Consider the following 27334-nt stretch of genomic DNA (forward strand, 5'->3'; position numbering starts at 1 on the left):
TACGATTTCAATAAAAAATCTACAACACAATTATCACAGTCGCGTCGGTAAGTAGAATTTAAATCGTGAATTAATCACAAATTCAATTACTACAAAGCAATAATCGAGGAATATTTAAATAATACAATAATTTTATATAATTTCGTATAATCAACACCTTTTACGTTCACAGAGTTGAATAATTTTCACGAGTGATGGATTGTCAAGAAATTACGTACTTCGTCCTCCGAGCGAAATGTTGACACTGGCGAGAAAACATTCCGGATAAATGATCGTCACTGTAAGTAACTATGTAAATAAAAGATACACGTGCCGATTCTATAAAATCGCTACTGTGAAGTGACTGTCGTGTACTATACATGTATGTATAGATATGTCAGTAAATAAGTATGTGTGCTTGCCTTTCTATACGTGTTCCATTGAACATGCACAATTCAACATCCCAATCATGAACACGACGAACGTCGCGTCACGATTCGATCTGCGGCTTAAAGGCTAAGTTCGATGTAAGATCTCTAGTCGTTTCATGGTCAACTAGATGCTCTCGATAAAAGTACTTTGGCCATGATGGACTGTTCCCCTGTGGATAATACGCTTGCGCTTTAGGTTACATCGATGGTTCGAGAGGTCGATTATGTATCGTACGTTGTAAGCATGCGTGGTTATGAATTTCATATCTGAATATTTTTTGGTTGAAATTTACGGTTATTGACTTCATTGAGATTTTATAGGTTATGTACAGGTACATTTCGATTACAATGTATATTTTTTTTTAACTTTAATTCGAATATTGAAAACGTAAATGTAAATTATGCATTTTACGATAAATATTTTTGTCTTCAATCAGTAGACATTGTTTATAAAAAATAATCTAATCTTATTAACCTATATATGTAATTGATACGAAAAAATGAAAGATAAATGACACTGTAAATATCTCGAATTTTTTATTGACATTGCAAGGCACTTAGTAGCCTCAATAAATTTCAATTATGATGCTTTGCTATCTAATATAATTATTTTAATATGCATCGGAATGAGATATTAAAACGCGTTTTTAAAAATACATACCGAGAAGTAGTGAAATACATGTCATAAGATCTTATGAATATGTTATGAATAAACAAAAGCCGAATTTATGATAAAAAAAAAAAATTTATGTCAAAAAGGTACACGTTTGCAAGAAAAATGAAAAATAGGGTTACAAAAAGGAGACAATTGACGATTATAAATAGCCAACAAGAATTTTTCGTTTTCTTCAACTAATGTAGCAAGAGAAAGATAATTCATTCGAGCCCTTGACGCATTATTGTTGCGGAGGAACAGGGAATTTTAGATGGCGGTCATTCGTCGTGCGAAATTTCGCAGCTTGCTCGTGGTTATCGCTGGCGCACCTCAAGATATCTCCTATTTATTTCTCCACCGGGAGTTCCTATGCCGGCTGTTCGTTAGAGCCACCGACTGTTCTCGAATTTTCTTTCCTGTTAGAATGAAATCCTTCTTTTCTGTTTCACCACTGAACGCATTGCACAATTCCCATGAGCGTTCGCCCTGTGATCGCATGAAAAGTGATTTCTATCTCGTTCCTTTCCGTTACGTTTCTCCAGCGAATAGCAAAATACTTCGCAGATTGCTTACACTCCACACAAACATCGCAAAAGACAACTTGAGATGGTCGTTGTTCGCGTTCCTCCAAGGAGAAGAAATACACATGTAATATGTATAAAACGAAGAGACGTATGAATACATTGTCTTTGAGGGAAAAGGAATATTTTTCGCTTAGTCTTTATTTATTTAAAATCTTTCTATATAGGGGCGATGCTTTGAAATTTGAAATTTAAAATTTGAATTTCTAAATCTGTGGGATCGTTAGAAATAATTGGCTTATTTTTTGATCGAAGATCACTTGGTCATCTATTAAGATAAGTTTAAATATCCTGCAACCTTTTTCTTTAATTCAGCTAAAGAATTAGGTGAACTAGTTGCACGTCTAATGATATGAATCAAATGGAATTTCATAGTTGGTAATAATATTACTCTCCGCATACGACTCTTGGATAATACAGTTTCATTTGTCGATCCCGTTAATTTCTTAGCATTTTGTGGATGATAAATCGTCTGTGTTTAATGAAAAACGGCATGGATATCGAATAAATGGACGCCGCCAGTGTATGGATTTGAACGAGGATGCAGATACAACAGGTTATAGATATGAACACGCATCTTTTCACCGAAGTGGAAGTAGATCTTTAATTAAAACTGCTGGAAAAGATGTTGTACTTATAGTGGTACAGTCGATATTACTTTTCTGACGATAAAGGAGACACATCGCATGATGCACGAGCTTTGTGATGCCTCGTCCGAAATTCTCTGAGTTCTTGACAGAGTTTAATTAAACATTCCGCGCGTCTGGAATTTTGTGGTCACCACGTTCTCTCTGTAGTGAAACTCCTTTTAATGGGTTCTGCCGCTTGAATCTCGATACGTAAGCCGACCTCGTGTCGTGTCGACACGACTCTCCTTCGATTTCTTTATGCTTGACCATCCAATATCCAATTAAATTGTAACGAAAAACATTATTGACTTTAGATAAGTAGTGATACTTAAAGATAAGACTCCGCTTATTGAGAAAAAATTTGTTGTTTCAATTCATAGGAATGTAGTTTCGTAACAACACTTTTGTCAGGTTGTTTGTGTTCTCTATGAACTTTCAAATCAGAACGATATTAATAAATGAAACTTTCTTCGTTGATAATTGCGATAAACTTTCAATGAACTTCTCGAAGAACGCATAGATATTACATGGATTCAATCAATCGGATTGCAACTTGGTCTCGCATATTTTTCCATATATGTTTACTTCGAACGCAGCATTAAAATGGAATTATCAGAAAAAAATTCATTTGATGTCATCGGGTGAGCTCTCACAAATCTGTAACGCAGGAAAGGTCAATTAGCAAGCAGTACTTTGAATGTATTAAGCCGGTAAGAGAAGAGGTCTCCGTTTCGAACGAAGTGCAGCTTTCATTGCCGTAAGTCAGGCTCTAACACCGATTAAGTCGGTTAAATCAGGTCCGTTAAAGTAGATTAAAATGTTGTCCTTGGCGAATGAAGTTTATGAGTAATAATTCCTTTATTCGACTGTAATTGCGAGCCAGAGATTTAATTTATACTCGAAGGTTGCGTTATGTGTACTTTGAAATGGTCTAACTGTTCGACGACCATTAAAACTAATTTTTCATTGAAAGAAAAAAACAAAAAAAGGAGTGAGACTGGAGACTCAATTTCAATAAATTTTAGTCGTGACATTTTGCCTGTCTGAAATAAACGGATGAATAATCGTTCGAAATGAATAATCGATTAGCGATCGACGAGTTGAAACGACGAACGATATAAGTGTGGCAACAAATAGTCTTCTTTCTCAAATGAAAAGTTATGTTCGTATTAGTTTTGGAATTTATATCGTTAAAAATCGAATCGAAGTAATTCTTGACGTAAATTCGAAGTAAAACTTTGAAGAAGTAGAAAATTCTCCTGTAGGAAATATATCTTCGTTGCATTTAATAAGAAATAATGTCGTAACTTGCGAGTGAACCATCTGTAATTCGAAGTTCGCACTGTAAAAACGATCAGAATGGAAGCACTGCGGTCGGAAAATTAATTAACGTATTAATCGAGTAATTGGCCTGAGTCTAGGGTTCGCGGTAGATCTACGGAAAGCTTTCTTTTATAGGGTTAATTAATTCGCCAAGAGCTTCGAACAAAATGTCTTTCCATTGGGTTGTCGGGGTGTTGTTTCAAAAATGATGGTCGTGCGACCATGTAAATGGAAAAACCGACGAGCCGCGTGACTTCTCGAATACATACTTGCAAGGTTGACAACTCGGAACTGGCACTGGTAATTATGTATGTTTTTTCCTGCTTTCGCTGTCGAACTCCTCCGTTCAAGGAATTCTTGTTCTTTAATTCCTAGTTGGTTAAGTTAACTCTTTAATGAACTGAATACCGCCAGGTATTTGTTTCTTTCGATTGCAAAGATGGGATGCGATTAATTATTTAATTAACTGGGACGAAGAAGCACGAGCGTAAAAGGATGTGAGATTTAAGAAAGAAAAGAACGTGTCGATATTGTTTACGTGTTTATTACAAGAGAACGAAACGTTTTTTTGGTCCGAAAATTAGGGGTGAGTTTTACGAAAAGATGCGTCTCTCGTACATATTTTGTTTCTATGCGCTTTGATTATTACGGTTACAATCTTTCAATGTCGAGCAATCACGCGTGTGCGCCGTGTTGCTGTGTCGTCGAAGATTAAACAGCTTCGGAAGCGTATCGAATTTTAATCATTTCTTTCGCTCTTTCATTTCTCCGTTAAGAAAATTTTGCTTTAGTTTTACTACTGAAAACTTCTAAATTGAATCTCGGCTCAATGTAACTGGACGAAGATAAATGTCGGCAATTGTTCAAATTTGAACGATATTCAAAATGATTCGAAAGTTTGCTATGATTGATCAACGCATCCAATGCTCGTACATGTTCGGTACAATAGTGTGCCATTTCGTTTCATACGAATAAATTAACTATATACACGTATACGGTATTTGGTTCGTGTCGGCTTAACAATCATGCTTAAATAGAATCCAAGTGTCACGATCAGTCGACCATTTCAACAAACTACAAAGGATACATCGATCTTGGGTTTGAAATTCTCGCTATACGATCTTTCATTGGCGATCGTTCGTCTCGATCTACCAACCAAGAATTGTTCAATTCGTTAAGTTCGTCGGTGCGAAGGCTCGATAGGTAAAAGAAGATTTAATTACTTTGATTAGGAATGTAAATGGTCGACTGTTCCAATAGCGCACCAAAAGATCCAGAGTTATCACGGGAAGGGTCTCCCTTTCGTTTCATTCGCGATTACGCCGAACTCTTTCGTTTTCTGATCGACGTCGATCGATCGATCCAACGATCGGTCCTCAGCGGTGGTATCTTATTTTAGTTATATACGTTATTCCCGGAACGCTATGCTAGAGCTATTTCTTTAATTAATTAAGGCGAGCAGCGTGGTCGGTTTAAACGTTTTCTTCGTTTCGACGATTCTCGCTTACGACTCTTCGTCCATGCCAACTCTGTTACGCGCGATACACCACGGCCGACGCAATAAAAACGCGATGTTTACTCGCGTTTTCTTGCCGTTCTTTCGAAGGAACGTTAATTTGCCATCGTATAATTTTCTTTGTCTCCGATTCTCCATGGAATCAACAAACATCGTTTAAACGTTTCTTTGTCAAACGAGTGTTAAAAGTGGAACGAACAATTCCTTCTACTCGATATATTATAACGACCGCGTCGTTCGAGAGAATCGTGTTCGTTGGCGAGGATCGTCCTTCGAATTCCAGACCCATCGTTTCGAATTCAGTTTCGAGAGGATCTCCGAGAGATATCACTGAATGGAACACGTCTTTCTGGCGTCGGAGGTACGCAGGGTTATCCTCGATCCCGGCGCGTTGTTCTCATTCCCGGCTGCAAGGGAGCACGTTTTCGTTCTCATGATCATTAGATCCGTTCTGATGCTTGGCCGACGCACGTTGGGCGCCACGACGCCGCAGGCGTCGCTCAGCCGTCGCTTTATACTCAGGGTGGCTTTATGCCTTGGCTGAAAACAAATTGTCGCTCTTTCAAAAGCTTTTGAAAAAGGTCCACTCGACGACACGTTCTTCGCAGAGGGAACGTAATCGTTTTCACAATTTAACGCGTTTACCCCGAGTTATAACTCGTTCTGATGCGAGTTTTCACCCTCCTTTTTCCGCGACATTGCCAATTATTCAATTACTACGTTCGAATTCCAGCATTATTTACGTTTCCCTGAATACCGCGTCTTCTATCATTCTCTATCGTTTTATACAATTCCCGTCACGGAAATTTTCTAAGCGTTTCCCCTCTTCGATGTTTTGAATCGTCGAGTCGATCACCGTGAAATGAGCAAATTTTAGCTTCGTCGTTATTCAACCTTTGACGCTCGGTTAAATTTCCATCGTTGGGGAGTGTCTGCGAGAATTATTCCACAACACTTTGAGCATCAAGCTCGCGCACTTGTTTATCGTTTCGACCGATAGCGATAAATATCGAATGGAAATTTCGAAGGGACACAAAGTCGCAGAATAATTAGCAAATGTTTACCTGTGACGGTGGTAACATGGTAGGAGAACCGAAAGTGAGTGGGACCTTTCTGTGATGATTCGGCGCCATTTCCAGCGGCAAACCGGCCACTATGAACAGTTGATAGAAAAGCTCCTCCACGTGGTAATTTCTCTTTGCGGATGCCTCCACGAAAACACAGCAATCGTCTTGACTGTTGCAGTACTCCTCGGCCTCTTCTATCGTAACTGTTCTGTGGAACGCGCGCAACATGTTTTTAATTTCGTTTTCACGGTTAGTTAAATATTTAAGACTGTCTTGATTGTGAATACATAAACAAGGGTACTCGAAAGGGGAAAGAAATATGTAAAATATTGCTGGAGAGAATCGTCGAGTAGTTGGTGATACTTTACATTAAAAACGTGGAAACAGGTCAGAATATTTTAACGCGTGATCTATAAATTCAAAGTGGCAGACGCTTTAGTATTTTCTGTTAATGAAACTCTAGTCTACAAAACTAACAATGACGAAAGTCCTCAAAAGCCGTGTTCGACAAAGAGTATAATTTTATGTACGTAGCAAATGGTAGTTTCACGTGATCGTTAATTGTACTTTAATTAACGCGACAGGTATAACGCGTGCGTCGCACGTACTTTGTTTCCTTATCACATTTATTTCCGACGATGACCATAGGAACCTTCAAATTGAAGTGACTTTTGCTCCTGCTCTTGGTCGCGCTTTGGGTCGCGCTCACTTTAGTTTCCAGGATCGATTCACGCAGTCTGATGGCCTCCTCGAAGGATTCTCGACAGTCCAAACTGAACACCACCACGAACAGGTCTCCTGCGTTAGAAACGTGTTCGGTGAGCATAAGAATTTACACGTTAGCCGAAGAAATTTGAAAAGAATCATCGATGATTCGCGATAAGAAAGAAAAAAGATTTATCGCTTAAACAGAGTCACAGGAATAACCGTACGATATGGGTGATTGCATAACTCTTGCTAACAACCGTATTTAGGTTCTCGTATGAAATCATTGTTACCTCTCCGACGAAGCTGAAAATTAGAATTTTAAAGCGGCGGGATTCCGAGGGAAGCGGCACAAAATTTTTTTCAAGTATCGTTTATCTGTTCATGCTCTTCGTTCGCATGCAAATTATTCAGAGTCTTGTTAAAGCTCCACCCTAGGTTCAGTTCCTACATCGCTGCCTCGAGTGCTGTACGTTGCCCTATCGGGGTGGATGCTATAAATTTTACAGAGTAAGACGATGAGTTAACTTTTTTGTCAAACTTTTTACTCAAGTTCTCCGACAAAGCGAAACTGACCGTATATCAGACAAAGTTCAATTGTTGATGCTACGTACGTCGAGAAAAGAAGGGAGATTTAAATGGTCGCGCAAATGTGCGTAATTGATTTCATGAAAATGTTTGCATATTCATTGTTCATAACTATAAACAGTGGTTAACATGTTCGAGATTTATGAACATTTATTTCAGTGTGTTTATTTCTATCACACCGAACACAGCTCGCGTACGTACATGCATATATTCGTATGGTCTTTCGTTTCGCGATCGAGTTTTAACGAGTTTCCCTTCCGCTTAAAACCCTTGTGGAACAAAAGAACCGGCGTGGCGCGGCATAGCGTTGGCAAATCGATCGACTCGTTTGTCAATGGGTCAGGAAAGACTTTCTAATTCCAGGTTTTTTCGAATCCGCTGATCGAAAGTTTCCAAGAAGGTTTCTGGAGGTTTTTCGAGGTTGTGACCTCGGCAACAGTGGCATTAAAATGACAAAAACAGCCCAGACCTCGCTCTACTTTTTTACATCACGATGCAACTACTTTCCCCAGCGTTTTTCCAAGCGAACATGCCATCGCGTCTCTTCCAGTGATTTAAACGTACAACGTCCGTCCAGGCGAAAATTTGTAAACTCGTTATTTTATGTTTCGCAAAAAGAGGTGGTAAAAGTGTGAATTTGAACAGTGTGTATATCGAAGCACCAGTAGGATAATATCGAACCAAGCGAATACGTAATACCGAACATTCTGTTTTCCCTGAATTTCATTCTTAGAAAGTTCGAAGTTTCCAGTAATGTCGGATAACTTTCTGTTTTATTGGGCGATCTGAAAAGTTCGTGTCCCTTTTAACGCGCTGCGTCAATTATGTTTTTCTTCGAAATTTGCCTCGTATGTTTCGCACGTTTCATTCATGCAAGTTGATAAAAATGTCAGTGCGAGAACGACCGCAATTTTCGAATCGAAGGAGAATCGAGAAATTCTATAAAAAATTTGTTCGTGTCTCTGTAACGTTGGCAGTGAAGAAAAATCTTGCAATACGCGGAAACCATTCAGAGACATGGCGAAGAATGTTTTTAATAAGAAGAATACAAAAGTTTACAAAAGCGATATAACGCAGATATGAAAAGGACGAGAAGAGTTTGTAAATGGAGGTGGATATTGTGTTTCGTTGTAAGAAAAGATACGGACTTGACGTTGTAAAGTATCTAATATTTTATGAACTCTTTAGCAACGTACCGTCTTGTTTATGTTACGATGGAGCAGATGGCCATTTTCCTGCGTTATCTTACGGAAGTTTCTATTATTCGCGGCTAAACACAGCCAGTACGCAACGTTGATTACCGACCAGAAATAACGGCAAAAATGAGCCGCAGAAGTGACGTTTAGAAGCTTTTATTTCAGCAGAACTCTCGGCCAGAAATTTGTTAGCCATGAAATCTTGAAATATCCTTCGACTTTCAAGTACATTTCTCTTTTACGCGTTTTCACGACCACGTAATAGCCAAAGAACAGGCAAAGCCTCGCCCCTGAATTTCATTTCACGTTCCGGATGTTCTTTCCTCGGATGTCAGCTACCTTGTTCAGCTCTCCTCTTTCGGAAGCGTGGCCCACGGAAAAAATTAACACGTCTAGACGAAAAAGAGGTGGTTACGAACGCGACCCGAATATGTAACGTCGGATTTCCTGGATAAATCTGTTATTCCGTCTCGTCTGAAGCAGACGTTGCTACAGCTACTTTTTACTTCTATTTTCTTAGAATCCGACTAATCGGTTTTCTTCAGCAAAAAAAAAAAAAAAAATGTTGGTCTTTTCTAACGACGACACGACGCGGTAATGACGGACAGACTATTCTGGGAAATATGATTTAAAAGACGGGATCTGTAATTTTATTATAACACAAAGAGAGATCCTATTCTATCTTTTTATCTGCAACAAGTGTCCCCTTTTATATCTCTGTCGTGGAGAGGTGTTTGTAGATAGATATTCAATCGATTCGAGCGTCCGTAGTTATAATTTCTTTAAAAAGCACGAGCATCTGCGTATCGTAAATTGATTGAGGAAGTATCTGAATAAAATGAATCTAATCTTCTACCCTGTATCTTCATCCTTTCTTCGTTTCTCCAATGATTTACTATTTTACTCGTCGTCAACGTACGACAAAACGAACGTCTTATTCCTACATTTCAAGGAGACAATTTTCCATCGAAACTACTAGACGTGGATTACTGCTGAAGTAATACGATACGATACAATAATAACAAATACAATGCGACAAAATAATACAATAATCCGGTAACTTGGTCTTCGAGTAACGTCACATCTAGTCAACGATTCATCTTGGTCACCGGTGTTGCAACATTAACTACAGGGACCAAACAACCGCGACAGGAAGTTACATCCGTTCCGTACGTGACCGTATTTTCGTCTAAAATAACGTTACCGACAGTCGGATTCGCTAACTTTATGAAAGCTGGATACGGATAGGGCGTGAACGTATTTAACGAATCTTCCTTTGCGAGCCTGGCGCAAATTAATTTTGAAATAATTACGGGAACTAGTGCCGCTCTGCATTTGCAATCCTTGTCTTCTTCCATTTTGCTTTCACTCGTAGCTATCGTATTCGCGTATAGGCGAACGCGAATCTCTTATTTTTATGGTAACACCTATGGAGCTTTTCAACTTTCGCCAAGCGTGTACACCATTGCTGGAGCAAGCTGGTCGAACGAAATCGACGTTAAGCCAATGTTGCGCCCGAATCTACTCGGTGTAGCGGTGGTCGTCAATTGAATATCGACATGGTAGTGTGACGAACGCGAATGGTCGCGAAAGTGATTGCGTCGATATACGATTTCAATGGACCACCGGTTGCGTCGAGAAGGAAATCGTTATCGTTGTCGAATATGGCCTCTCCCGTAGGTTGCTCGAAAGTTGGTCGTGGAGTCCTGCTCCAACGAAGTGATGCTGTGTACAGATTCCTGGCGAACGATAAGCGCCCTCGAGAACTCTTCGAGCTGGTCGCTACAGACGTCTTCTTCTCTTATCTCTTTGCAAATAGCTGCGAAGCTGCCCGGGATGATTTACTGCTCGATACTTTCGTTCGAGTTTCCAATTTCGTGTCGATAAGTTCTTTCTAAGGACTGAAAAAAGAACAAAGAAGAAAGAAAAGAAAAAGAAAGAATCACGAGAGAGAGAGAGAGAGAGAGAGAGAGAGAACTCTCTCAGGATGAAATAAGGACCCGATTGGAGAAGAAAAGAGTAGAGGGCGAAATGTTGTTTGTCTGACGTCAACAATTTCTTTCGCCAAATTTCACACGGCGATCGACTCTCGACAGGCTGAGTGGTTCCGGCACCAACGATTCGTAGTGTAATTTATTTACGACAGAAAGGCAGTCGAACGACAGAAGGTGGGCTCGAAAGAAATTCGTTTAACGAAACGCCGCGCTCTCCGGTTAATTAAAATGAAATTTTATCTCGATTAATTACAACAAAGACGGACAATTATGATCGACTGAGGATAGGACGGAGCCTGAAGTAGCCTGAGAATACCAGGTGAAACGGTTAACCTTGATAAACAATGATTCTCATCGAGGGATTTCGTTTCACCCGAAGTCTACCCTATTCTTTTCTCTTCACCCTGGTCGTTCGCTTCGTCGACGAAAACCGATTCCCTTACTCGTTTTCGCCGTATCGAACTTTCTCCACGTCAGAACGCTCGGTTTTCTCGTGCGAGGAGCACTGTCGTCATTGTTTTCTTCCAGTGAAATATATGTCAGCCATTATGTCGGAAAGACCACGTACCGAATCAAAAGGAATTTTCCCCTTTTCTCGTGTCCTGCTGATGTTTAGTTCTTCATCGCTCTTGAATTCGGGTCCCAGTGCCCGCCTTAGAGCCCATTTCGTGCTTGCGACTGCGTTAGACGCGTTCCATTTTATACGAGGAATTTCTTGCTCGTGACACCTCTTGTTCCATTGAATTTCTTCAAATTCTTGATTTTACAAGCATTTGTTCTTTGACAATGGAGGACCGTTATTCCCTGTCGTTTTGATTATTCAACTATTTTAACTTTAGATTTATTTATCGAACTTTCGGCTTCCAAGGAATTTAGCTGGATCAGTGATGTGTTTAATTTATGGTAAAGTACTACATCGATGAATCAAAGGACTCTGGGTTTAGATACTTGGCTGGGAACACGGTAGAACGTTCGAGGGCTTCCGGCTGAAGCTTATCGAATAAGGTAGGACTGAGTCGAGGATTTCCAGTGTTAGATTATTGAAACACGTAGCGCTATGTTAAGAGCTCTTAATTTCACTTTATACTGGAATGCAACGCTACGTCAAAGACTTGACTCTATTTCGCTCAAAGGTGCAGTACTACGCTATTCTGGGTTTTCTCTGATTCTAACGTAAGTCTAGGATAGTTAAAAATTTTTACACGCAATGCATATGTAGGAAAATGAATCATTCCCAAAATACAAGTAACGTAATTTACATGCGTATTGTTATAAATCACGGAACGTTAGAGCCGTGATCTGATATCGGCCATTTACGGTTTCCAATCGTAGGTTCAAAGCCGACTTTAACAATGGCTTTCGTGCAGCATAATCTTGATGCTGGCCTGTGTAAAGGACTCGGTCAACTTAATAACTACCCCCTTTTTTCTCCTATTTTGCATAGTCAGCGCGCTCGTGCGTCGCTCCGCAAATATTCGCATCGCGGCCATCTCTTGTACGAAAGCCTGCGAGGCACGTAGCGCTCGTATAACTGGTCGAGATCAAATTTTTCAGTGGAAAACTGGAAGCTCCGATACAAAGCATTCGCTCGTTCGTTCAGGCAGAATATTTGACAACCGTACACCAATTGCTTTTATCCTGGAATTTACTTCTGTGTTTCAAATTGCCTTTTCTTTTATTTTTTTAAGTCGTTTTTTCTCTTTATTGCAAAAAGGTCTTCGAGACAAGGTCCACAGGTTTTATTTACTTACACGACGTGCGTTTTGTTTTATCACCTTTGACACGTCGACGCGGCGTGGCGAAGAAATTTGGTTTACGGCGCCTCTCTTCCTGTTTTCCGGTTTGTTGGTTTTCGTTCAGCTAGTTCATAACTCGATATCTTTCCCCTCATCCGATAAAACCGCAGCTCTTTTCCTTCGTCATCCTCAGAGTCGCTGTATTTTTACGTTTCTTTTCATTTAGCATTTTCTCTTATCCTCTGCCTTCCAGAATCAGCATTTCCGTCCTTACACCATCAGCTCGATTCCTCCACATCGCATCCTGCCTTATCGTTCATTTCTCCTATACTTTTTGCACTTGTGGCAAAATGTCCCGTACGGTTTACGAAAGAGCCAAACTTTCCGCACGACTTTCGTCGCGATTCTATCTATGAAACCTTCTACTGAAATTGACTTCCTCACGTTATTACCATGCTTGTTCCATGCTCGACGATATTCCCTTATCGTATAGCTCCTTTATGTAAAGTATTGGTCACGTATATAATGCGTTACCCATGGCCTCAATAAAAGTTCATAAGTAATTCCATAAATATCATGGTATAATTTATTTAGAAATAAATAATGCCAAGCAAATAATAGGAAAAAATGTTACTTGCTGGTAGTCGTGAATTATTATAATACCATCCTATGTAAGAAATATAAAAACATCAGCTATCTAACTTCATTTTCTTTCAATCTTCAGGTAACATTCGGTTTGAGAACGTAAAAGACGTATTTTATGTGAAGAAAGGATAATCTCAATAGTAGTAAACAGATTCTAAATCGAAGTCTATGGAATGTAGAGAGTCACTTGATCGATGTTGTTGCGCTATAGTCTAGGTCCTGTAGCACATGTATTTGGCACGACACATCTTTGTGTTATACATACGACAATATTTTTACGAAATTCTATAAACACTAATACATAACGTGTACTTTATAACAGATCCTAAATGTATCTGCACAAATAACTGCACTTTTGATGTATATAAAATTTCGTTAACATTTATGGGTCACATCTTTTCATTCCAATTGTTTCAGAAACATTTGGAAATGGACTGCAAATGTGGAATTCATGGCCGTTATAATCTGCTACGCGGTCATTAAAATTTATGTATCGTGCCATTTTCCGTTCATAATAGTTCTTTATGTATTGTCGTCGCCTCAGTTGTAAATGCACGTCGAATTTATTAAACGAAATTACTTTATAATTTATTAATTGATCGATTCTATTGTGTAGCCTTCGAGAGACTCATTAAATATGATTTAATCCTTCGACAAAGTCTTTTTCACCTAACATTTTTATTTCTGTAAAATATTCATTCGAACAATTAAACATTTTGAATTCCGCTTGCTAAGGATTATAAGGAACTCTATTTATGTATATTGTCATTCGCAATTCCTGTTGCTTGATAAACTCTATTGTCACGAAAAATGGCATGACCGCTAACTAACTATTGGTTTTCCGGAATATTTTGGGTAACTTAGTTTCTTCGAATTTTAATTTTCCGACGTTCTTTCGCGGGAAAATGGATCACGATGCATTAATGCGATATCCATGGAAAAATAGTGGAGCTCAGGGACTCGCTTCGAAATTCAAATCCCAATCTACTTGGCCGTACGGAAAGCGTTACAGTTCAACCTGCTAGCAAGATTTTCGCCAAGACCTTTCGATTTTCGTGGATATTTTTCGTGCGAGGAAACCTTAGGCGAATTTTTCAGAGAAGAAAACGATTTGCAGACGAGAAATAAGTTTTATTCGTACGAGGATCGGATGGCGAATCATGTATATAATCATCGGTGAGACTGTTGTAACGTTATTTGTTGCATGTCCACACACGCCGTACTTTGTAATTAGTTGCGTGCATGATAATTACGCTGGAGTAAATTATTCGGTGCCTTGGGCGATATTTTACGAAGAGATAAACAGGTTACCGTTACGTTTTCATTAATCATATCAAACGAGTATGGTTAAAAGGGTAAATATCGCGGGATTCGCGATTTAGAGGCGTAGAATCTAGCCACGAGATCGTGGCAGGTACTCGACCCTATTTTATAATTGTATTTCTCTTTATCTTGTTTTATTTGCATAAAAATCTAAGTTCCTGAAATTAAATTCAGATTTTTCCCTAGAATAGGCGGAAGTCTGTTATAAAGATGTTATAGGAATAAGGTCACGAAGGTTATTTGAGATCATGTTAAAAATATTCTATCGGATGTCATTTGAAGTTATATCGAAGTCCGAAAGATCACTTTAGGTCGTATCAAAGCCTGAGAAAGGTCATTTAAGGCCCAATCAAAGTGAGGAAGGTCCTTTCAGGTTGCATCAAAGTTTTAGAAAGGTCATTTTATACCATGTCGACTTTGTTGGAGCTCTGACGAAATTGTGACGTGATCTGACGAGCATTATCGACGACCCTATCGACGACCCTATCGACGACCCTAAAATCTACGAAGAAATCGAAATACATCGTTCGGTTGATTTAGCGAGCGAAAGTAGCGAGTATTTTGCAAGCTTACCGGAATGGCTTACGTAAATTCGATAATTTCTAGAGCGGATGTTATCGGACGTTCACATGGTGGCCGTACGATGCAAACACGTGACGCGTGCGTGCGGTTTAAAACCGAATGTGATCAATACGCGTACGCACATCTCTAGGTTCGTGTGTACGCTCGTCACGTGCATCATACGTGATGTAGATGCATATTTTTTTTGCGAGATCGTAATTGCAGATTTATCGAATCATTTGTATGGGCGTCGCGACCATTTTACATCCACAGGATTTCTCGATAACTACGGGTTTGGTTGGTTTCCTCCGACTTGCAGTGAAATTCCGTCAAACCTCGTGCGTGCGTGTCTATTCGGGTCAGAAGTCGCGTGCACGAGGGAACGTCGGATAGCAACGCGAATAGCATGCTAATTAAAAATTAATTAGAACAGGGAAAGAAGGAACGAAGGGAGTGTGCATAGAGCGTTATTAGTTTCGCCTCCGCGATATTTCATGGCAATCGTGACACAATGTATATCACTCTTGTCAGTCCACGTTTCCCTTTTCGTTCTAGTATGGCATATTTCTCGCAAGGCCGCAACCCCGTGTAAATATCGATTCGGCCAGTTTCACAAAATTGTGGAGGACATCGGTGGAAGCATAGCGCGCATCAACGATCTCGCGTGTGTACTCGAAAACGTCAAGCGGATGTTGCCATGGGGTTTTCGCGCTAGAATAAACCGAAATCTGTTCGGGATATATCCTCGGCGATGATGTGCCGTTCTTTGCGGCTGGCTGTTTATGAGCCACCGATATTTCGGGATTCGATCAAGCGTATATCGAAACTTTGCCGGAACTTTACGTAGTTGCGAACCTGTACTGGAAGAAACGATACTCAACAAGTTGTCGAGATAACTGCTCCCAGGAAGCGGCTGTATCGGAGATCTACACCTACGGCGATAGACATACAAGATTCACGACTATCCTTCAATATTGATTCGCTTGAAAATCAACGAAACATGATCGACCAGCTACGAATAGATGGAAGTTTTATCGGAATTTTCACCGGCTGTTTTTCAATTAATATAACGTTGTTGGTTAGCGTTTAAACAAGCTGCCCGAATATCATAATTGATATCGCGGTACAATGAATTATTATTATATCTCACATTGTCAGATATATAACACGATTTATAATACGGTTCCTACTATCTTCCTTATTTACAACGTAACACAGATAGATCCTTATTATTCTACCAAGATAAAGGAAGTAAGACGTACATGTATAATTCAATTTCGAAATGAACGGCCTTGAGTTAGAATTACGTTTTAATTTTACGAAAAGATAATTCAATCATCTTAGAACACTACGTTAAAGTTCTGGTCGTCGCAAAAATATAGAAACTGTTGTTCGAAGCGTAGTTACGTTCGAAGCGTGGCTAACGTAGATTGATTTTCCAGGTTTCGCTTGGCAACTTCTCATCATCCTTCCTCGCTATCTGTCACTCATTTTCCCTAAAATCACCCCTCACCCTTTCTTTGGTCCCTCGAGAATTGGTCTGCTGTGTCAAGCTGTTCGTAAGCTTGTCGCTGATAAATCGAACGCAATCTTGCAAGTGAAGACCATACGCTACTAACGGTCATCCTTCGGCTCGATCGTAAACCCTCTCTGGCGGTGAAAGCCGTTTGCTTGCATTTGACGGTTATTGTCACGCGGTTATCATCGTTGTTTCGCATTAATCTGTCTCTATAGACGACAGTGCAACTGCAGGTATTTCAACGGCATGTTACTTGTGTTTGGTAACGTTCGTCGTCGACTGGTAAAATATTTACTTTTCCTCTGATACCTGGTTACACGCGTCGCCACGATTAAAGTCTGACCGTACGTGCACTCTCAAAGTTCTATCTATTTAGTTAGGCAAATTTGAACATATGTACTCCTGGAAAACGATCGAGTCGTCTTTTCTTCGTTCACTTTCGTGGTCGTAAGTTGATCGACTCACCTGTTAGGAAGGATAATCGACGCATCGCGGGGAACGGATGGTTGCCGCTCGTGTCCAGAAGATCGAGCTGATGGACCTCGCCTTTAATCCTGTACAGCTTTCGGTGGAAGTCCTCGATCGTCGGTGTGTAACTCTCTTCGAACTTGTTGGACAGAAATCTGCAATGAAAATCACCCCGCATTAGGCTTTGGTTACCGTGGATTCTGACCAACCGTCATTTTAACGAATATGTTTATTTTGCAATCAAATATATGTATATTGATTTTCACGAGTGTATGTGTTTTAGTCTTCAAATATTTAATTTGTGAGAACGACAGTTTGTCAAAACATACATCCGCTGTAATCATAGCGTTAGGCGAGGTTTTACATAACAACTTTTCTAATGACCCATAAAGTCGGTAAATGTATAAAAACCTATTTACATATTTCTAACAAATTTTATTTCCAATTGAATATTTTCTCTCGAACGCTGTTACATCGCTTTTCACAACAGCGACAGCGACAGCGACATGGATTATATTCGAACGGAATTAAATCGTTTGTCCTATTAGCGGCGAGAGCGAGCGCAAAGCGGAGGCTGGCTTTGCTGTTCGATCACGCGGAACGTTTCGAATTCGTTTTCACGATTTTTCCTCATCAAGTCTTGTATCGTAGTTCGATGTTTTCCGCGTCGTTTATCGTAAAAATTGCACTCTGATGTAATAATGATTTCACCGGAAGAATTATAAAACGTAATAATTGGAATATTAATTCCGCTGTGCACGTTTGTTCGATGCTCGATTTAAAATTAATAATCAGCGGCTTAACTCGAATGCCTTGAATGTTAAACGCATTACGAAAATATCAGACGATGAACGGTTGATGGAATGATTAGAAATTGAGCGCGAAACTGTAGCTGCGAGGCCATTAAACAACTAGCGTGGAAACGCGTGGAAACTAGAGACAATACGTGCCGCATTATTATCCATTAAGGTTATTCTTGTCGGATTGGAAACTCGATTCGAGTTGAATATGGAGGCATATGGAGCATATAGAAGTCGTTGTTTAGAAACGAATTTCGCTATTATCTGTGAAAGACGTTAACGAGCACATTACAACGCCGCGGTTCAACGTGCGTTGAAAGTACCGTGGAATATTTTCGATTTAAACCGAATAAATTCTAGACGAAATTCAATCACATAGAAGCTGTCACGGTCTAGTAAATCAGTGACACGTTTTCTGTCAGTGTTCACTTTCCCGCCACGGGTTAAAAATATCGCCCTGTTAAAAGCTTTCTGGTTTTGGGGCGAAAGCGACCCAATACGCTTAGATTTCGCTCATGGCGGTCTTGTATCGTCGTCCAACCGATCGGTGCTGTTGCGGTAAAGTGTCAAATATTGTACTTTTTGTGGTAGATATCGATCGTAGATGTTTGTTCCTCTAGTTTTGAAACAGCTTCGTAGATTTATGGCCGTAAGTAAATTACTCGACAGTCTGCTGTAGCCACATTTTCATTTCTAGTAGGACATTTTCAACGAAGGAGTGGTTCCCAACGGTACTTCGTAGAGTGACCACGGTGTTTTAATTTATTTGATGTTAAAATATTTGCCACAGGCTCCAAGCATTTAAATATTTTAAAGTCATAAGACAAACTGCGCGATACTCCCATCAACCTAAAAGAGTCTTTAATATGAATCAAGTTTTTAATTCTTCATCGTACAACGCTTGAATTTAGAAACGCGGCCGATAAATTAAGACGAAATTCGACAGAACCGGGCATCGGATTTATGCATATTCTCGTTCTCCATGTCGAGTTTCCATCCAGGTGATATTTTTTAAGCTGAAAGCGATATACGTTTGCTGTCGCTGATGAAAGATACAAGGTCGTGGTATTCATCGATGGAATTGGCCATCTTTAGATCGCGACACGGAAGCTACACGTAAGCTGTGCGTTGTAAAAAGTCATCTCCAGCGTCGTATAAATCGTCTTCCCATTATAGAGGTACAAACTGAAAATATTTGTATTTTTCGTCACGTTGTCTACGAAATAAAAGCTCCTATTCGTACGACAGCCAATTTTAATAATTCTCCGACCCAGTTTTAATAATTCTTGAAAAAGAGATCCGCGGTAAGACGAACGCTTCTACTAACATATTTATGCTTTTGCTTAGCAATTTAACGCAAAGAGAATAAGGCTGTAAAAATTCAAATTCTTCATAAAAAAATATTCTCATAGTAGACGACTAACTTCCAGTTCTCCCTACCACTCCGTTCTCAAACATCGCATTTTCTACCAAGGGGAAACGTTTTCATACATTCATAAGCAACAAAGCTGCTTCCATTTGAATGCTTCACTCCCACGTGGTTACATTGTCTCTGAAGGGTTAATATAAGTCAGCACGGAACAGCATCTCTCGCCATGTTCAAGAGAGAGAGAGAGAGAGAGAGAGAGAGAGAGAGAGAGAGAGAGAGAGAGAGAGAGAAAACTATAATCGTTTCCGTTTCGTAGTGGATGAAAAGAAATAAAGGAACCGACCGCTTTATCCTGAATCTACGATTATAGTGGCGAGAAGGAAAGGGTAAGAATTACCGTGCTACAATGGCAGTTTTGCCAACCCTCGCGCTACCGAGCATAACCAAACGGTAGCAATTGCGCGGGGGTGGTTTGCAGGCATCTTCCTGCGAGGACGTAGACGCTGGACTAGGACTGACTGGGATCGGAAGGATGCCATCCTCCGAGCCTGAGGGCCCCTCCAATTCGGGGCCCGCCTGTGCTCCCCTTCGACCTCGATTGATTCGTTGCTCAGCCTCCTCTGGTGCACTTCCGCTTCTGCACAGCCTCTGCGCGCAGCACACGAATCGGCCGCACGCCTCCAGCTGAAATAAAATGTTCTAAGTGAGTAAATATGTCGGAAGACTTTTTAACGTAGCGCGTGAAAGGACGAGGAATATAATAGCGCGTGGAAGAATATTGGAAGAGATTCTGTTGAAGGTGATTTTTAGAATCTCCGCCCATCGAATTAGCATCACGTATGATTTTCAATATTTATTAGAATTTTTATTGAACGTTTACGTGTTGAATATTCCAAGTGAACCGAGGTGGCTTTATAAAGAAAAATGGATTATCATGGTGGCGTTATTTTTATTGCGATCGACGATGTTTCGAGAATGGCATTCTGCGCCTTGCTTTTTATCGTTTGCACAACATTCCACGGGGTTTGCCTTGCGTGCTATGGTAAAGGCCATTCAACAGGGAGGAGTACTGAAAAAGCGATTTTCAAACAGAAAATGAAGTAAAGCATGAAACTGTATAGTCGGCGCGTTTGATCTTGCCTCGCTAACCGAAAAATCCAAATTCGTTTATCGAGCGGTCATACAATGCGGAACTCGATTTGCTTTTACCTTGTATTGTTTAAACATTTATATAGATGTATTCAAATTCACAATATTTGTTTAATTTATTTTTAGCAGGTTGTATACAGAGAGAAGAAGGATCGATATTTGCATTAAATTCGAGCGAATACTCTTCTTGCGTTAAAACACATGTGTCGAGAAGTAAACACGTTTTGGTAGGTTCGCAAACATTCCACTGTTAAATCAATGATTTTTCAAATACCATATTCAAATATCACATCCCCTCCCTTATGTGAAATTTCTCTACGCACAGTAAAAATATCGCTGGATATGAATATTTAATTCGAACGTTCATTATTTCTACGTTAAATTCATTGGAAAATTGAGAATATGAAGATAATATGAGACGAAGTTTTATTCAATAACCAATTCATTTATCGTCATTGTACAAACGTGACGTGCGTGAAATTTTTTCAAATTGATACAACTAATCAGTTATTGCTTCCTTGTTTTATTAAAAGGAAAGCAAAAATTTATAAAATTTTTTCTTGCGTACGGGTATAACATTTCAAGAAAACTACGAGTACCGTAAAGATTGAGTTGCAAAACGGTTATCACAAAAAAATGAAATAAATTTTTTTTTATCAAAATATATTTTGTCTAATCAGTAGGTTTTGTGGAAATATCGACAAGATTGTATTTCGCGTGTATCGGAAGTGTCGAATTCTCGTAGAAGGCGTCAACACCGATGGACAAATGTTAATGCGAAACGTGATACGGTTTCTTTTAGTGAACATGATACGATGGAATCGTATATCTGGAATGTCGAGGCAAATTCGTGTCGTGTATTCTCTTTAGATTTGATGTGACAGATTTTTATGTGTTACCTGCACGCAATTGAGCATGCGTAACCGAAGTTGTGCTTCGTTACTATGTACCGGAAAGTTTATTAAATTTAATACAACGCTATTTGTGTCCCCAGTTAAATAAAATGGCACACATTTATTTTCTGCGATTTAATCGAGATTTTTTTTCCCTTATTGATAACTTTTCAGAAGCATTTCACATATATTACGCAAATCCCTTTATTTAAATTTAGTTAAAAAATTGATCAAAATAAATTAAAAAAATTTTCTGTGCAGTCGTTCTTACATTGTTTTAACAAACACGAATAAAAGAAAAATATTGAAAACAAAAGAGAAGTTCTTAAAAAAAATTGTTTTGAACTCTTTTTCAGTCATTTTATACAATGTAATTTAAAAGAAACTCAGGACCCGAATGACCTCGCTACTTACTGCAACGTGCATCAATTTCCAAATGTATAACAAGTAATGTTTACATACCGCGAGTACGATATTTGCTCACAGTTTTAATTGTTCTTTTAGATTCCGTGGCATTCATCAACGAATGGCAATCATTCAACGTAACACTGTTCTCCGATTCACATTAACGAAGACCATCGCGATCATCGATGTAGTTGTTTAATTGGAAAAGGTTTCACTTACTGTGTATTATCGATTGGAAATGTATGTTTGTTGAAAATGACGTAGGTGAATGTTTTCACGAGCGGTTGTATGGCAAGCGTAGCAAGAAGTCAACGAAAGTGTTTTCAAAAAAAAAAAAAGAAAAAAACGACAGATAAAAAACGTCGGAAATGACATTTTCGAAATATTTCCACTTATAATGATTGTACGAAAGATTATAGAAATATCGGTTTCCGTGTAAACGATAATTTGATCATCGTGTCCCGCGTTCCATTGAAACGACGAATAGTTCAACGAAACGATGAATTAGTTCATAACAGAAATACAAGAATTCTATGACGAATAATGGTTATCGATATTTTATTCGCGTATATTTGGGGGAATACAGATTTTTACATTATCGCAATTTTTCTTGCGGTGATTTTTTTTTTCACATTTTGTTGAATCGAATTTGTTAGATTCTTTATACATTCACAAAGAAATATCTGGTTCGTGCCACTTTCATGATTTCCATTTGAATTTGCAGCGTTATCGTGCAATATTCTCTAGCAATTCCATTTGATGTATATCTCTATTACTTATTTAGATGGAACGATTAATTCGCATCGATTGCAAAATTGCTATAATTTCGTTTTACTAGCTATCCGATAATCTCGAGACAAGATTATCGACGAAGCGACCAAACATCGTTTCCGTTAATTTCAATAATTAACCAAGCCACGATGCCTGACGTAAACCGAATCAAATAATTTGCGACATGACCTATCCTAACACGGTCAACCTGGTCCACTGCTCGTCGTTTCAGACGGGCGCCATTCTTACGGTTCTTGAGTATCCCGTTTCATTTCTGTGGTGACAAGCTGATCAAACGATCGTAAAAATATCGGTTATAAAACGTCGGCGGTAAGGGGATAATAACTGTCAGAATTTTGTAAAATTCTCTGACTTCTACAATGGAATTGAACGAAGAAATAAAGATGAAACGGAAACAACAGGATAAACCTGCACCTGATAGTTTGAGAAAAAAAGGAGAAGGTCGATTCTTCATTTTTGGAAACTTTCCTCCGTTAGGGTCTTTGTCTTTCGTTTCTAAAAAGTCGTTCTAATAACCGTAGTGCCATGGAAAACGTAATTCTGTTGACAGCGTCTCGAAATTCGTTCCAAAAAAAGGAAACAGCATCTCTCGAGGCTGGAAACGTTGTATCATCATGGTTAAACGGAATACCAAACTTTTTTTTTACATGGGCAAGGAAAAAGGAAGAAAAAGTTAGAAGGGCACGAGGGTGTTATTAATCATTTGCTTAAATATCGTAGCTTGTGCTATCGAGCATCTCGGAGAGGCAGTTTCTGAAGGTTTTCTCATCTTGCTTCACAAACATCGAGATCAAGGGAAAAAAAGTCACCCCTCGATTTTCTTCTCCGCCCTTCCGTGCTATGCCTGGCGTCCGCGTAAAAAATTATAAGTCTTCATCGACTTTCTCGACACGCCATGTCGCTTTACGTAACGGATTTTCCTGGATCAACTTTCTCTGGGTTTCCTTTTTCCTCTTCCCGATCGGGTCAAAGTTGAGAAGCTATTCGACTTTTTAAAAATCGCGCTCATAGGAACGTGGAATAAATGCGACTCGGTATTTCCCAATACGAAACATCCGGTTTAATTCGTCGTGACAGCAACAGGGAAACCACGTTCCGGAATTGCGCGGAGATCCTTCCGAGTGCTCGTTTTGTGTTCAAAAGCAGGCGAAACTGCGAACTTTCGAAAACATTTTTGTTTTTATTTATAGAATCCGTAGAGACCCGTTTTTCGTAATTGTTTTACTAAATTCGATGAATTCGAACGAGAATGTCGGAGGAACGCGGTGCGTCGAGCAGAAAGTTTCGTGAAATGTGGTCGTAACTTCGTGGACGGACACCGTATACGGACATAGTTAAAAGAAAACGGCGTCTATAAATACTTTTCCCTTGCAACCTCTGTTCCTATGTTGTAATCGTAGTTTTACCGGCGAATCAATTAAAATATCGCCTTCGTTGTTTGGAATTTCACGATTAAACGAGACTTCCACTTCCAAGTTTTACTTTCGAGTTCATATTTATCGATAAAACTAACTATACAACTTGTACAATGTTTCCAAAGCTTGCAACCACTTTCATAACGGAATGTAAGCAATTTATACTTATGCTCCACAAAATCCAGTATCCATCTCCGTGTCCCTCCATTTCTGGAAGTTCTATCACCGCCAATTGCTTCGTTCCTTCCCTTTGTTCATCGATAGGCTTTCGTCGAACTGTATAAGGCGAGAATTAAAAAAAAAGCCGTCATCTGTACGCGTACCGTGTACTATGCGACGCAGAAACCCGGCGTTGCAACGCGTTGGCAGATCCGTCCCAGTTCGCTTTAACGAGCGCGATAAAATTGTACACACAGGGTCGTGTAATATGCAAATAACAAACTGCGAAAATAAAAAGAACGAAAGCGAAAGAAGTTAGGACGAAAAAGAGAGAAGCACCCCAGCGCGATTTTTTATTCGGTCGTAACTCCATTAATTAACGACAAGACGGGCCGAGTTGCGGGGCAAATGGATGGTCCGCAGGCACGAAGAAATTTGATTATGTTCGATTGGCACGGTCTCCAATTACCGCGCGCAAAAAGATCTGTTCGAATAAAGTGTATAATTAAACGTTACGAGCAAAAAAGTATTGGACGAATATTTCCTTCAAGGGAGAAGGTTCCGAGGAGCGAATATTTTCACGTATCGACGCCCGTCCTATTCGACTAAAAGCTTTTACCTGACGTCCGTACTTGCGGCAACGAACGAATCGCATCCGTAAATAATTCAAATCGCGCGTGACCTGCTTGGTAAGCGTAAAAAAGTAACGAACAATAGCGAAAAGTCACGACTGGTTTAACAAACTTTATTCACGCGCTATTTTGTTTCTGATACTAACCGTATTTTCTTTTGGAATATTTTTCTCTCAGCTACACCAGAGAAGATAATAAAGTTCGGAGGGTCGCGGCTGGATATCGATTTATAAGTTTGTTACAGAAATTTGGTGGTACAGGTCTCAGTTAAGGTGGAAGTTCACGGAACGGAATTTAAATATCTAAAAATGTTTAATATTTCTGTCTTAAATGGTATTAGGAACATCGTTCTTTCTTTTATCGTTTCTTTTATTATCAATTACGTTAATGTTCCAGCATTCGTAATGACTTTCCAAGTACTTTCGTTCTTTGTTTAACATCGAGACGGCAAACGTTCCACGCAACGTCTCACTTCGGGCTCTGTGTCCCGATAAGTGGTTCGAGATCCTTCGTACAAATGGATTTCTTCATTTGTATTGTGTACACTGTGAGTCGGTTAAGTCGTCACGCAAACGCGAACGCACACTTTATTTTGATTTATATGGTCATTTCGAGCGCGATGCGATCAGGATTGCACGAAACCCTCTTCGAGTATTATTCGATGGACGTACATTAACCTATTTTATAAGCGTGTTGAATAATGTCCACGGGAATGACGATAGCGCAAAATCGCGATAAAAAAGATCCCAAATCGTATGAAATCGTAAAATATCCAAGAAACATGTTAAAAGCTACGATTTAGTTGTTTTTTAGTATCAGAGAGAATTCGGTTATTTCTATCAGTGAACCGAGTGATTCGAGTGGATTAGGTTTGAGCGCAGCAAGGTAGATGTTTGTAAATGTATCCAAGTAGCATAAATGTACACACGGGTTAGGAAAGCTGCAGATTTCGAATGTACATACGTACTGCGGAACCACGGTTAGACGTTCTGATAGAATAGTTAAACGCGTAATTGAATTAAAACTTGCAGACCCTTTCGTTGGTTAACAATTTCTTTTATTGTAAAATTCACAAAGAAGTCGACTAACTTTTATCTTTTTCTTGTCTTTCTCGAAGCTAAGAGAAAAGAACCGATACAGAAATAAATATATTCACAGTTTCACGCATTCGAAAGAGATATCAGCATAAGCGTACTTCCCTTAGAGTTGTATAATCCCATTGTCTCATTGCGGTTGTAATTATCGCGTGCACAAGATTTTATTTCCAATTCAAACCAGCTCGTTCGACTGGGCGCACAATTGAAGGATTCATTTCCAGGAGAAAAGGCACGAACAAAAGCATTATGACGGCCACAATTGCATTTCTTTTGTCCGAATTGTTATTTCAAACGCAGCAGAGCCGCGGGTGCTTGCACGCGCGCTCGCCTACTGCCCCTATTGCAGAGGCGAGAGTTATTACGTAAAACTCGATCGCGTAAATGGTTACCGACACGCGTTTCGTTCAGTTAATTACCTTTTTGTCGTTCGAACATCGCGTACATCGTGGCTTTCATGGCGAAAGAACGTTTATTAATAAACTCGTGGAGCTTTTAATTTCATCGCTTTCGTGCGTCACTGCGAACTGTCTTTTTCGAAAGCTGAACTTCGCTTTAACGCCGTGTGAAATATTCTGAAATAGGAGGGGACATCGACGCGATTTCGAATATCGCATTATACTTTGCCAGTTTGCCAGCTTTTATACGTTGATTACTTTTTATTCGTGACGTAACTTCCAAGATAATAAGGCGAGTTTGTCGAATAAATTAAATTTATTATTGTTTACGTAAGCGTATATTGCCTATTAAACTTTTACGTACGTTGAATATACGGTACACATATTTATTTTGCTGTTTGAAAGAGAAGTGATTCGTTTATTAAGGTACACGTTGGGAGATTGCTATAAAATATAAAGGACGTTCTTTCACAATTGATCTCATAAATCAAGCCGACGAGGAAGCATCACACACAAGTGCGTTGGAAAAAACTACAACTCTACCCTCCAAACTTTTGATATCTGATACTTTCTCGAGTAAGTCACGGGCTTCAAGTATTTTACAACGCGTGTATGATCGTTACGAGGGTCGTTCATGAAAGTGCTGCTTGTCGTGCCTTTTATCTATCTCTTTGTCGACTCTGTGCTTTTCGTTCCGTTCAACCAAACACAAACGACTATGTTCTGTATATTGTGACCGAGTCGGCACAGTATCGGTCAGAATAAATTTTTCCACGATCATACTTGTAATCAAAGGATGATCTCTACGAGAAACTCTTGTCAACGTTGCTGTCGAAGCATGGTGCGCGTACGCGCGAAATCGAAGCTTCATCTGGGAAATTTTGCATCATGAAGCGGCAGGAAATTAAGATAATTAGGCAACGATATAAACGAGGCAACTTGGACCGTATTAATTTCCGTTGAACGGGCCAGATTCGTGTAATCGCGTGCAATGATAGAACGATCGGGATCGATCGGTTTGATGAATTGCGCATTCAGCGACAGTTCGTTTCAGTTGCCTTGTTCCCATGTATAAATGTCGCTGTAACTGGCATTTTCTTTATTTCATTTAACAGAAATGTAACGTACAAAGCATCGTATCTAATCATCTGATTAGAGTTGATCAGTTAATGGAATTAGCAGTTGTTGAATGGCAATCGTACGAGCACGATGATGGAACGAAGTTACGCTACAAGCTTAAGGTGGAACTTATAACAGTTACTATATTCTGCAAAGTTCACTTCAGGGTCAGATATTCGCGTACATGACCCAG

At 39.5% G+C, this 27334-nt stretch overlaps 3 protein-coding genes across 3 annotated transcripts in view; 1 reads left to right on the forward strand and 2 right to left on the reverse strand.

The window, feature by feature from the left end:
• Pfdn4 (prefoldin subunit 4) overlaps window positions 1-24631 on the reverse strand; it is a 42562-nt gene extending 17931 nt beyond the window's left edge. The window contains exon 1 of the mRNA XM_072022137.1: window positions 24621-24631. The gene's annotated coding sequence lies outside the window, so the exon portion shown is untranslated. The remainder of the gene's footprint in view (window positions 1-24620) is intronic.
• Window positions 225-19604, reverse strand: LOC139997970 (dexamethasone-induced Ras-related protein 1). Its single transcript, XM_072022127.1, has 5 exons — window positions 19483-19604; window positions 16914-17071; window positions 6790-6979; window positions 6179-6389; window positions 225-5654 (listed from the first exon to the last, which is right to left on the reverse strand). Exons 1-5 carry the CDS (start codon window positions 19524-19526, stop codon window positions 5442-5444), a joined length of 816 nt encoding a protein of 271 aa, XP_071878228.1. The 5' UTR covers window positions 19527-19604; the 3' UTR covers window positions 225-5441.
• Window positions 19649-27334, forward strand: part of LOC139997945 (uncharacterized) — a 281403-nt gene continuing 273717 nt past the window's right edge. The window contains exon 1 of the mRNA XM_072022036.1: window positions 19649-19788. The gene's annotated coding sequence lies outside the window, so the exon portion shown is untranslated. The remainder of the gene's footprint in view (window positions 19789-27334) is intronic.

The sequence above is a fragment of the Bombus fervidus genome, chromosome 2, assembly GCF_041682495.2.
Source record: "Bombus fervidus isolate BK054 chromosome 2, iyBomFerv1, whole genome shotgun sequence".
Classification (NCBI taxonomy): Eukaryota; Metazoa; Arthropoda; class Insecta; order Hymenoptera; family Apidae; genus Bombus; species Bombus fervidus.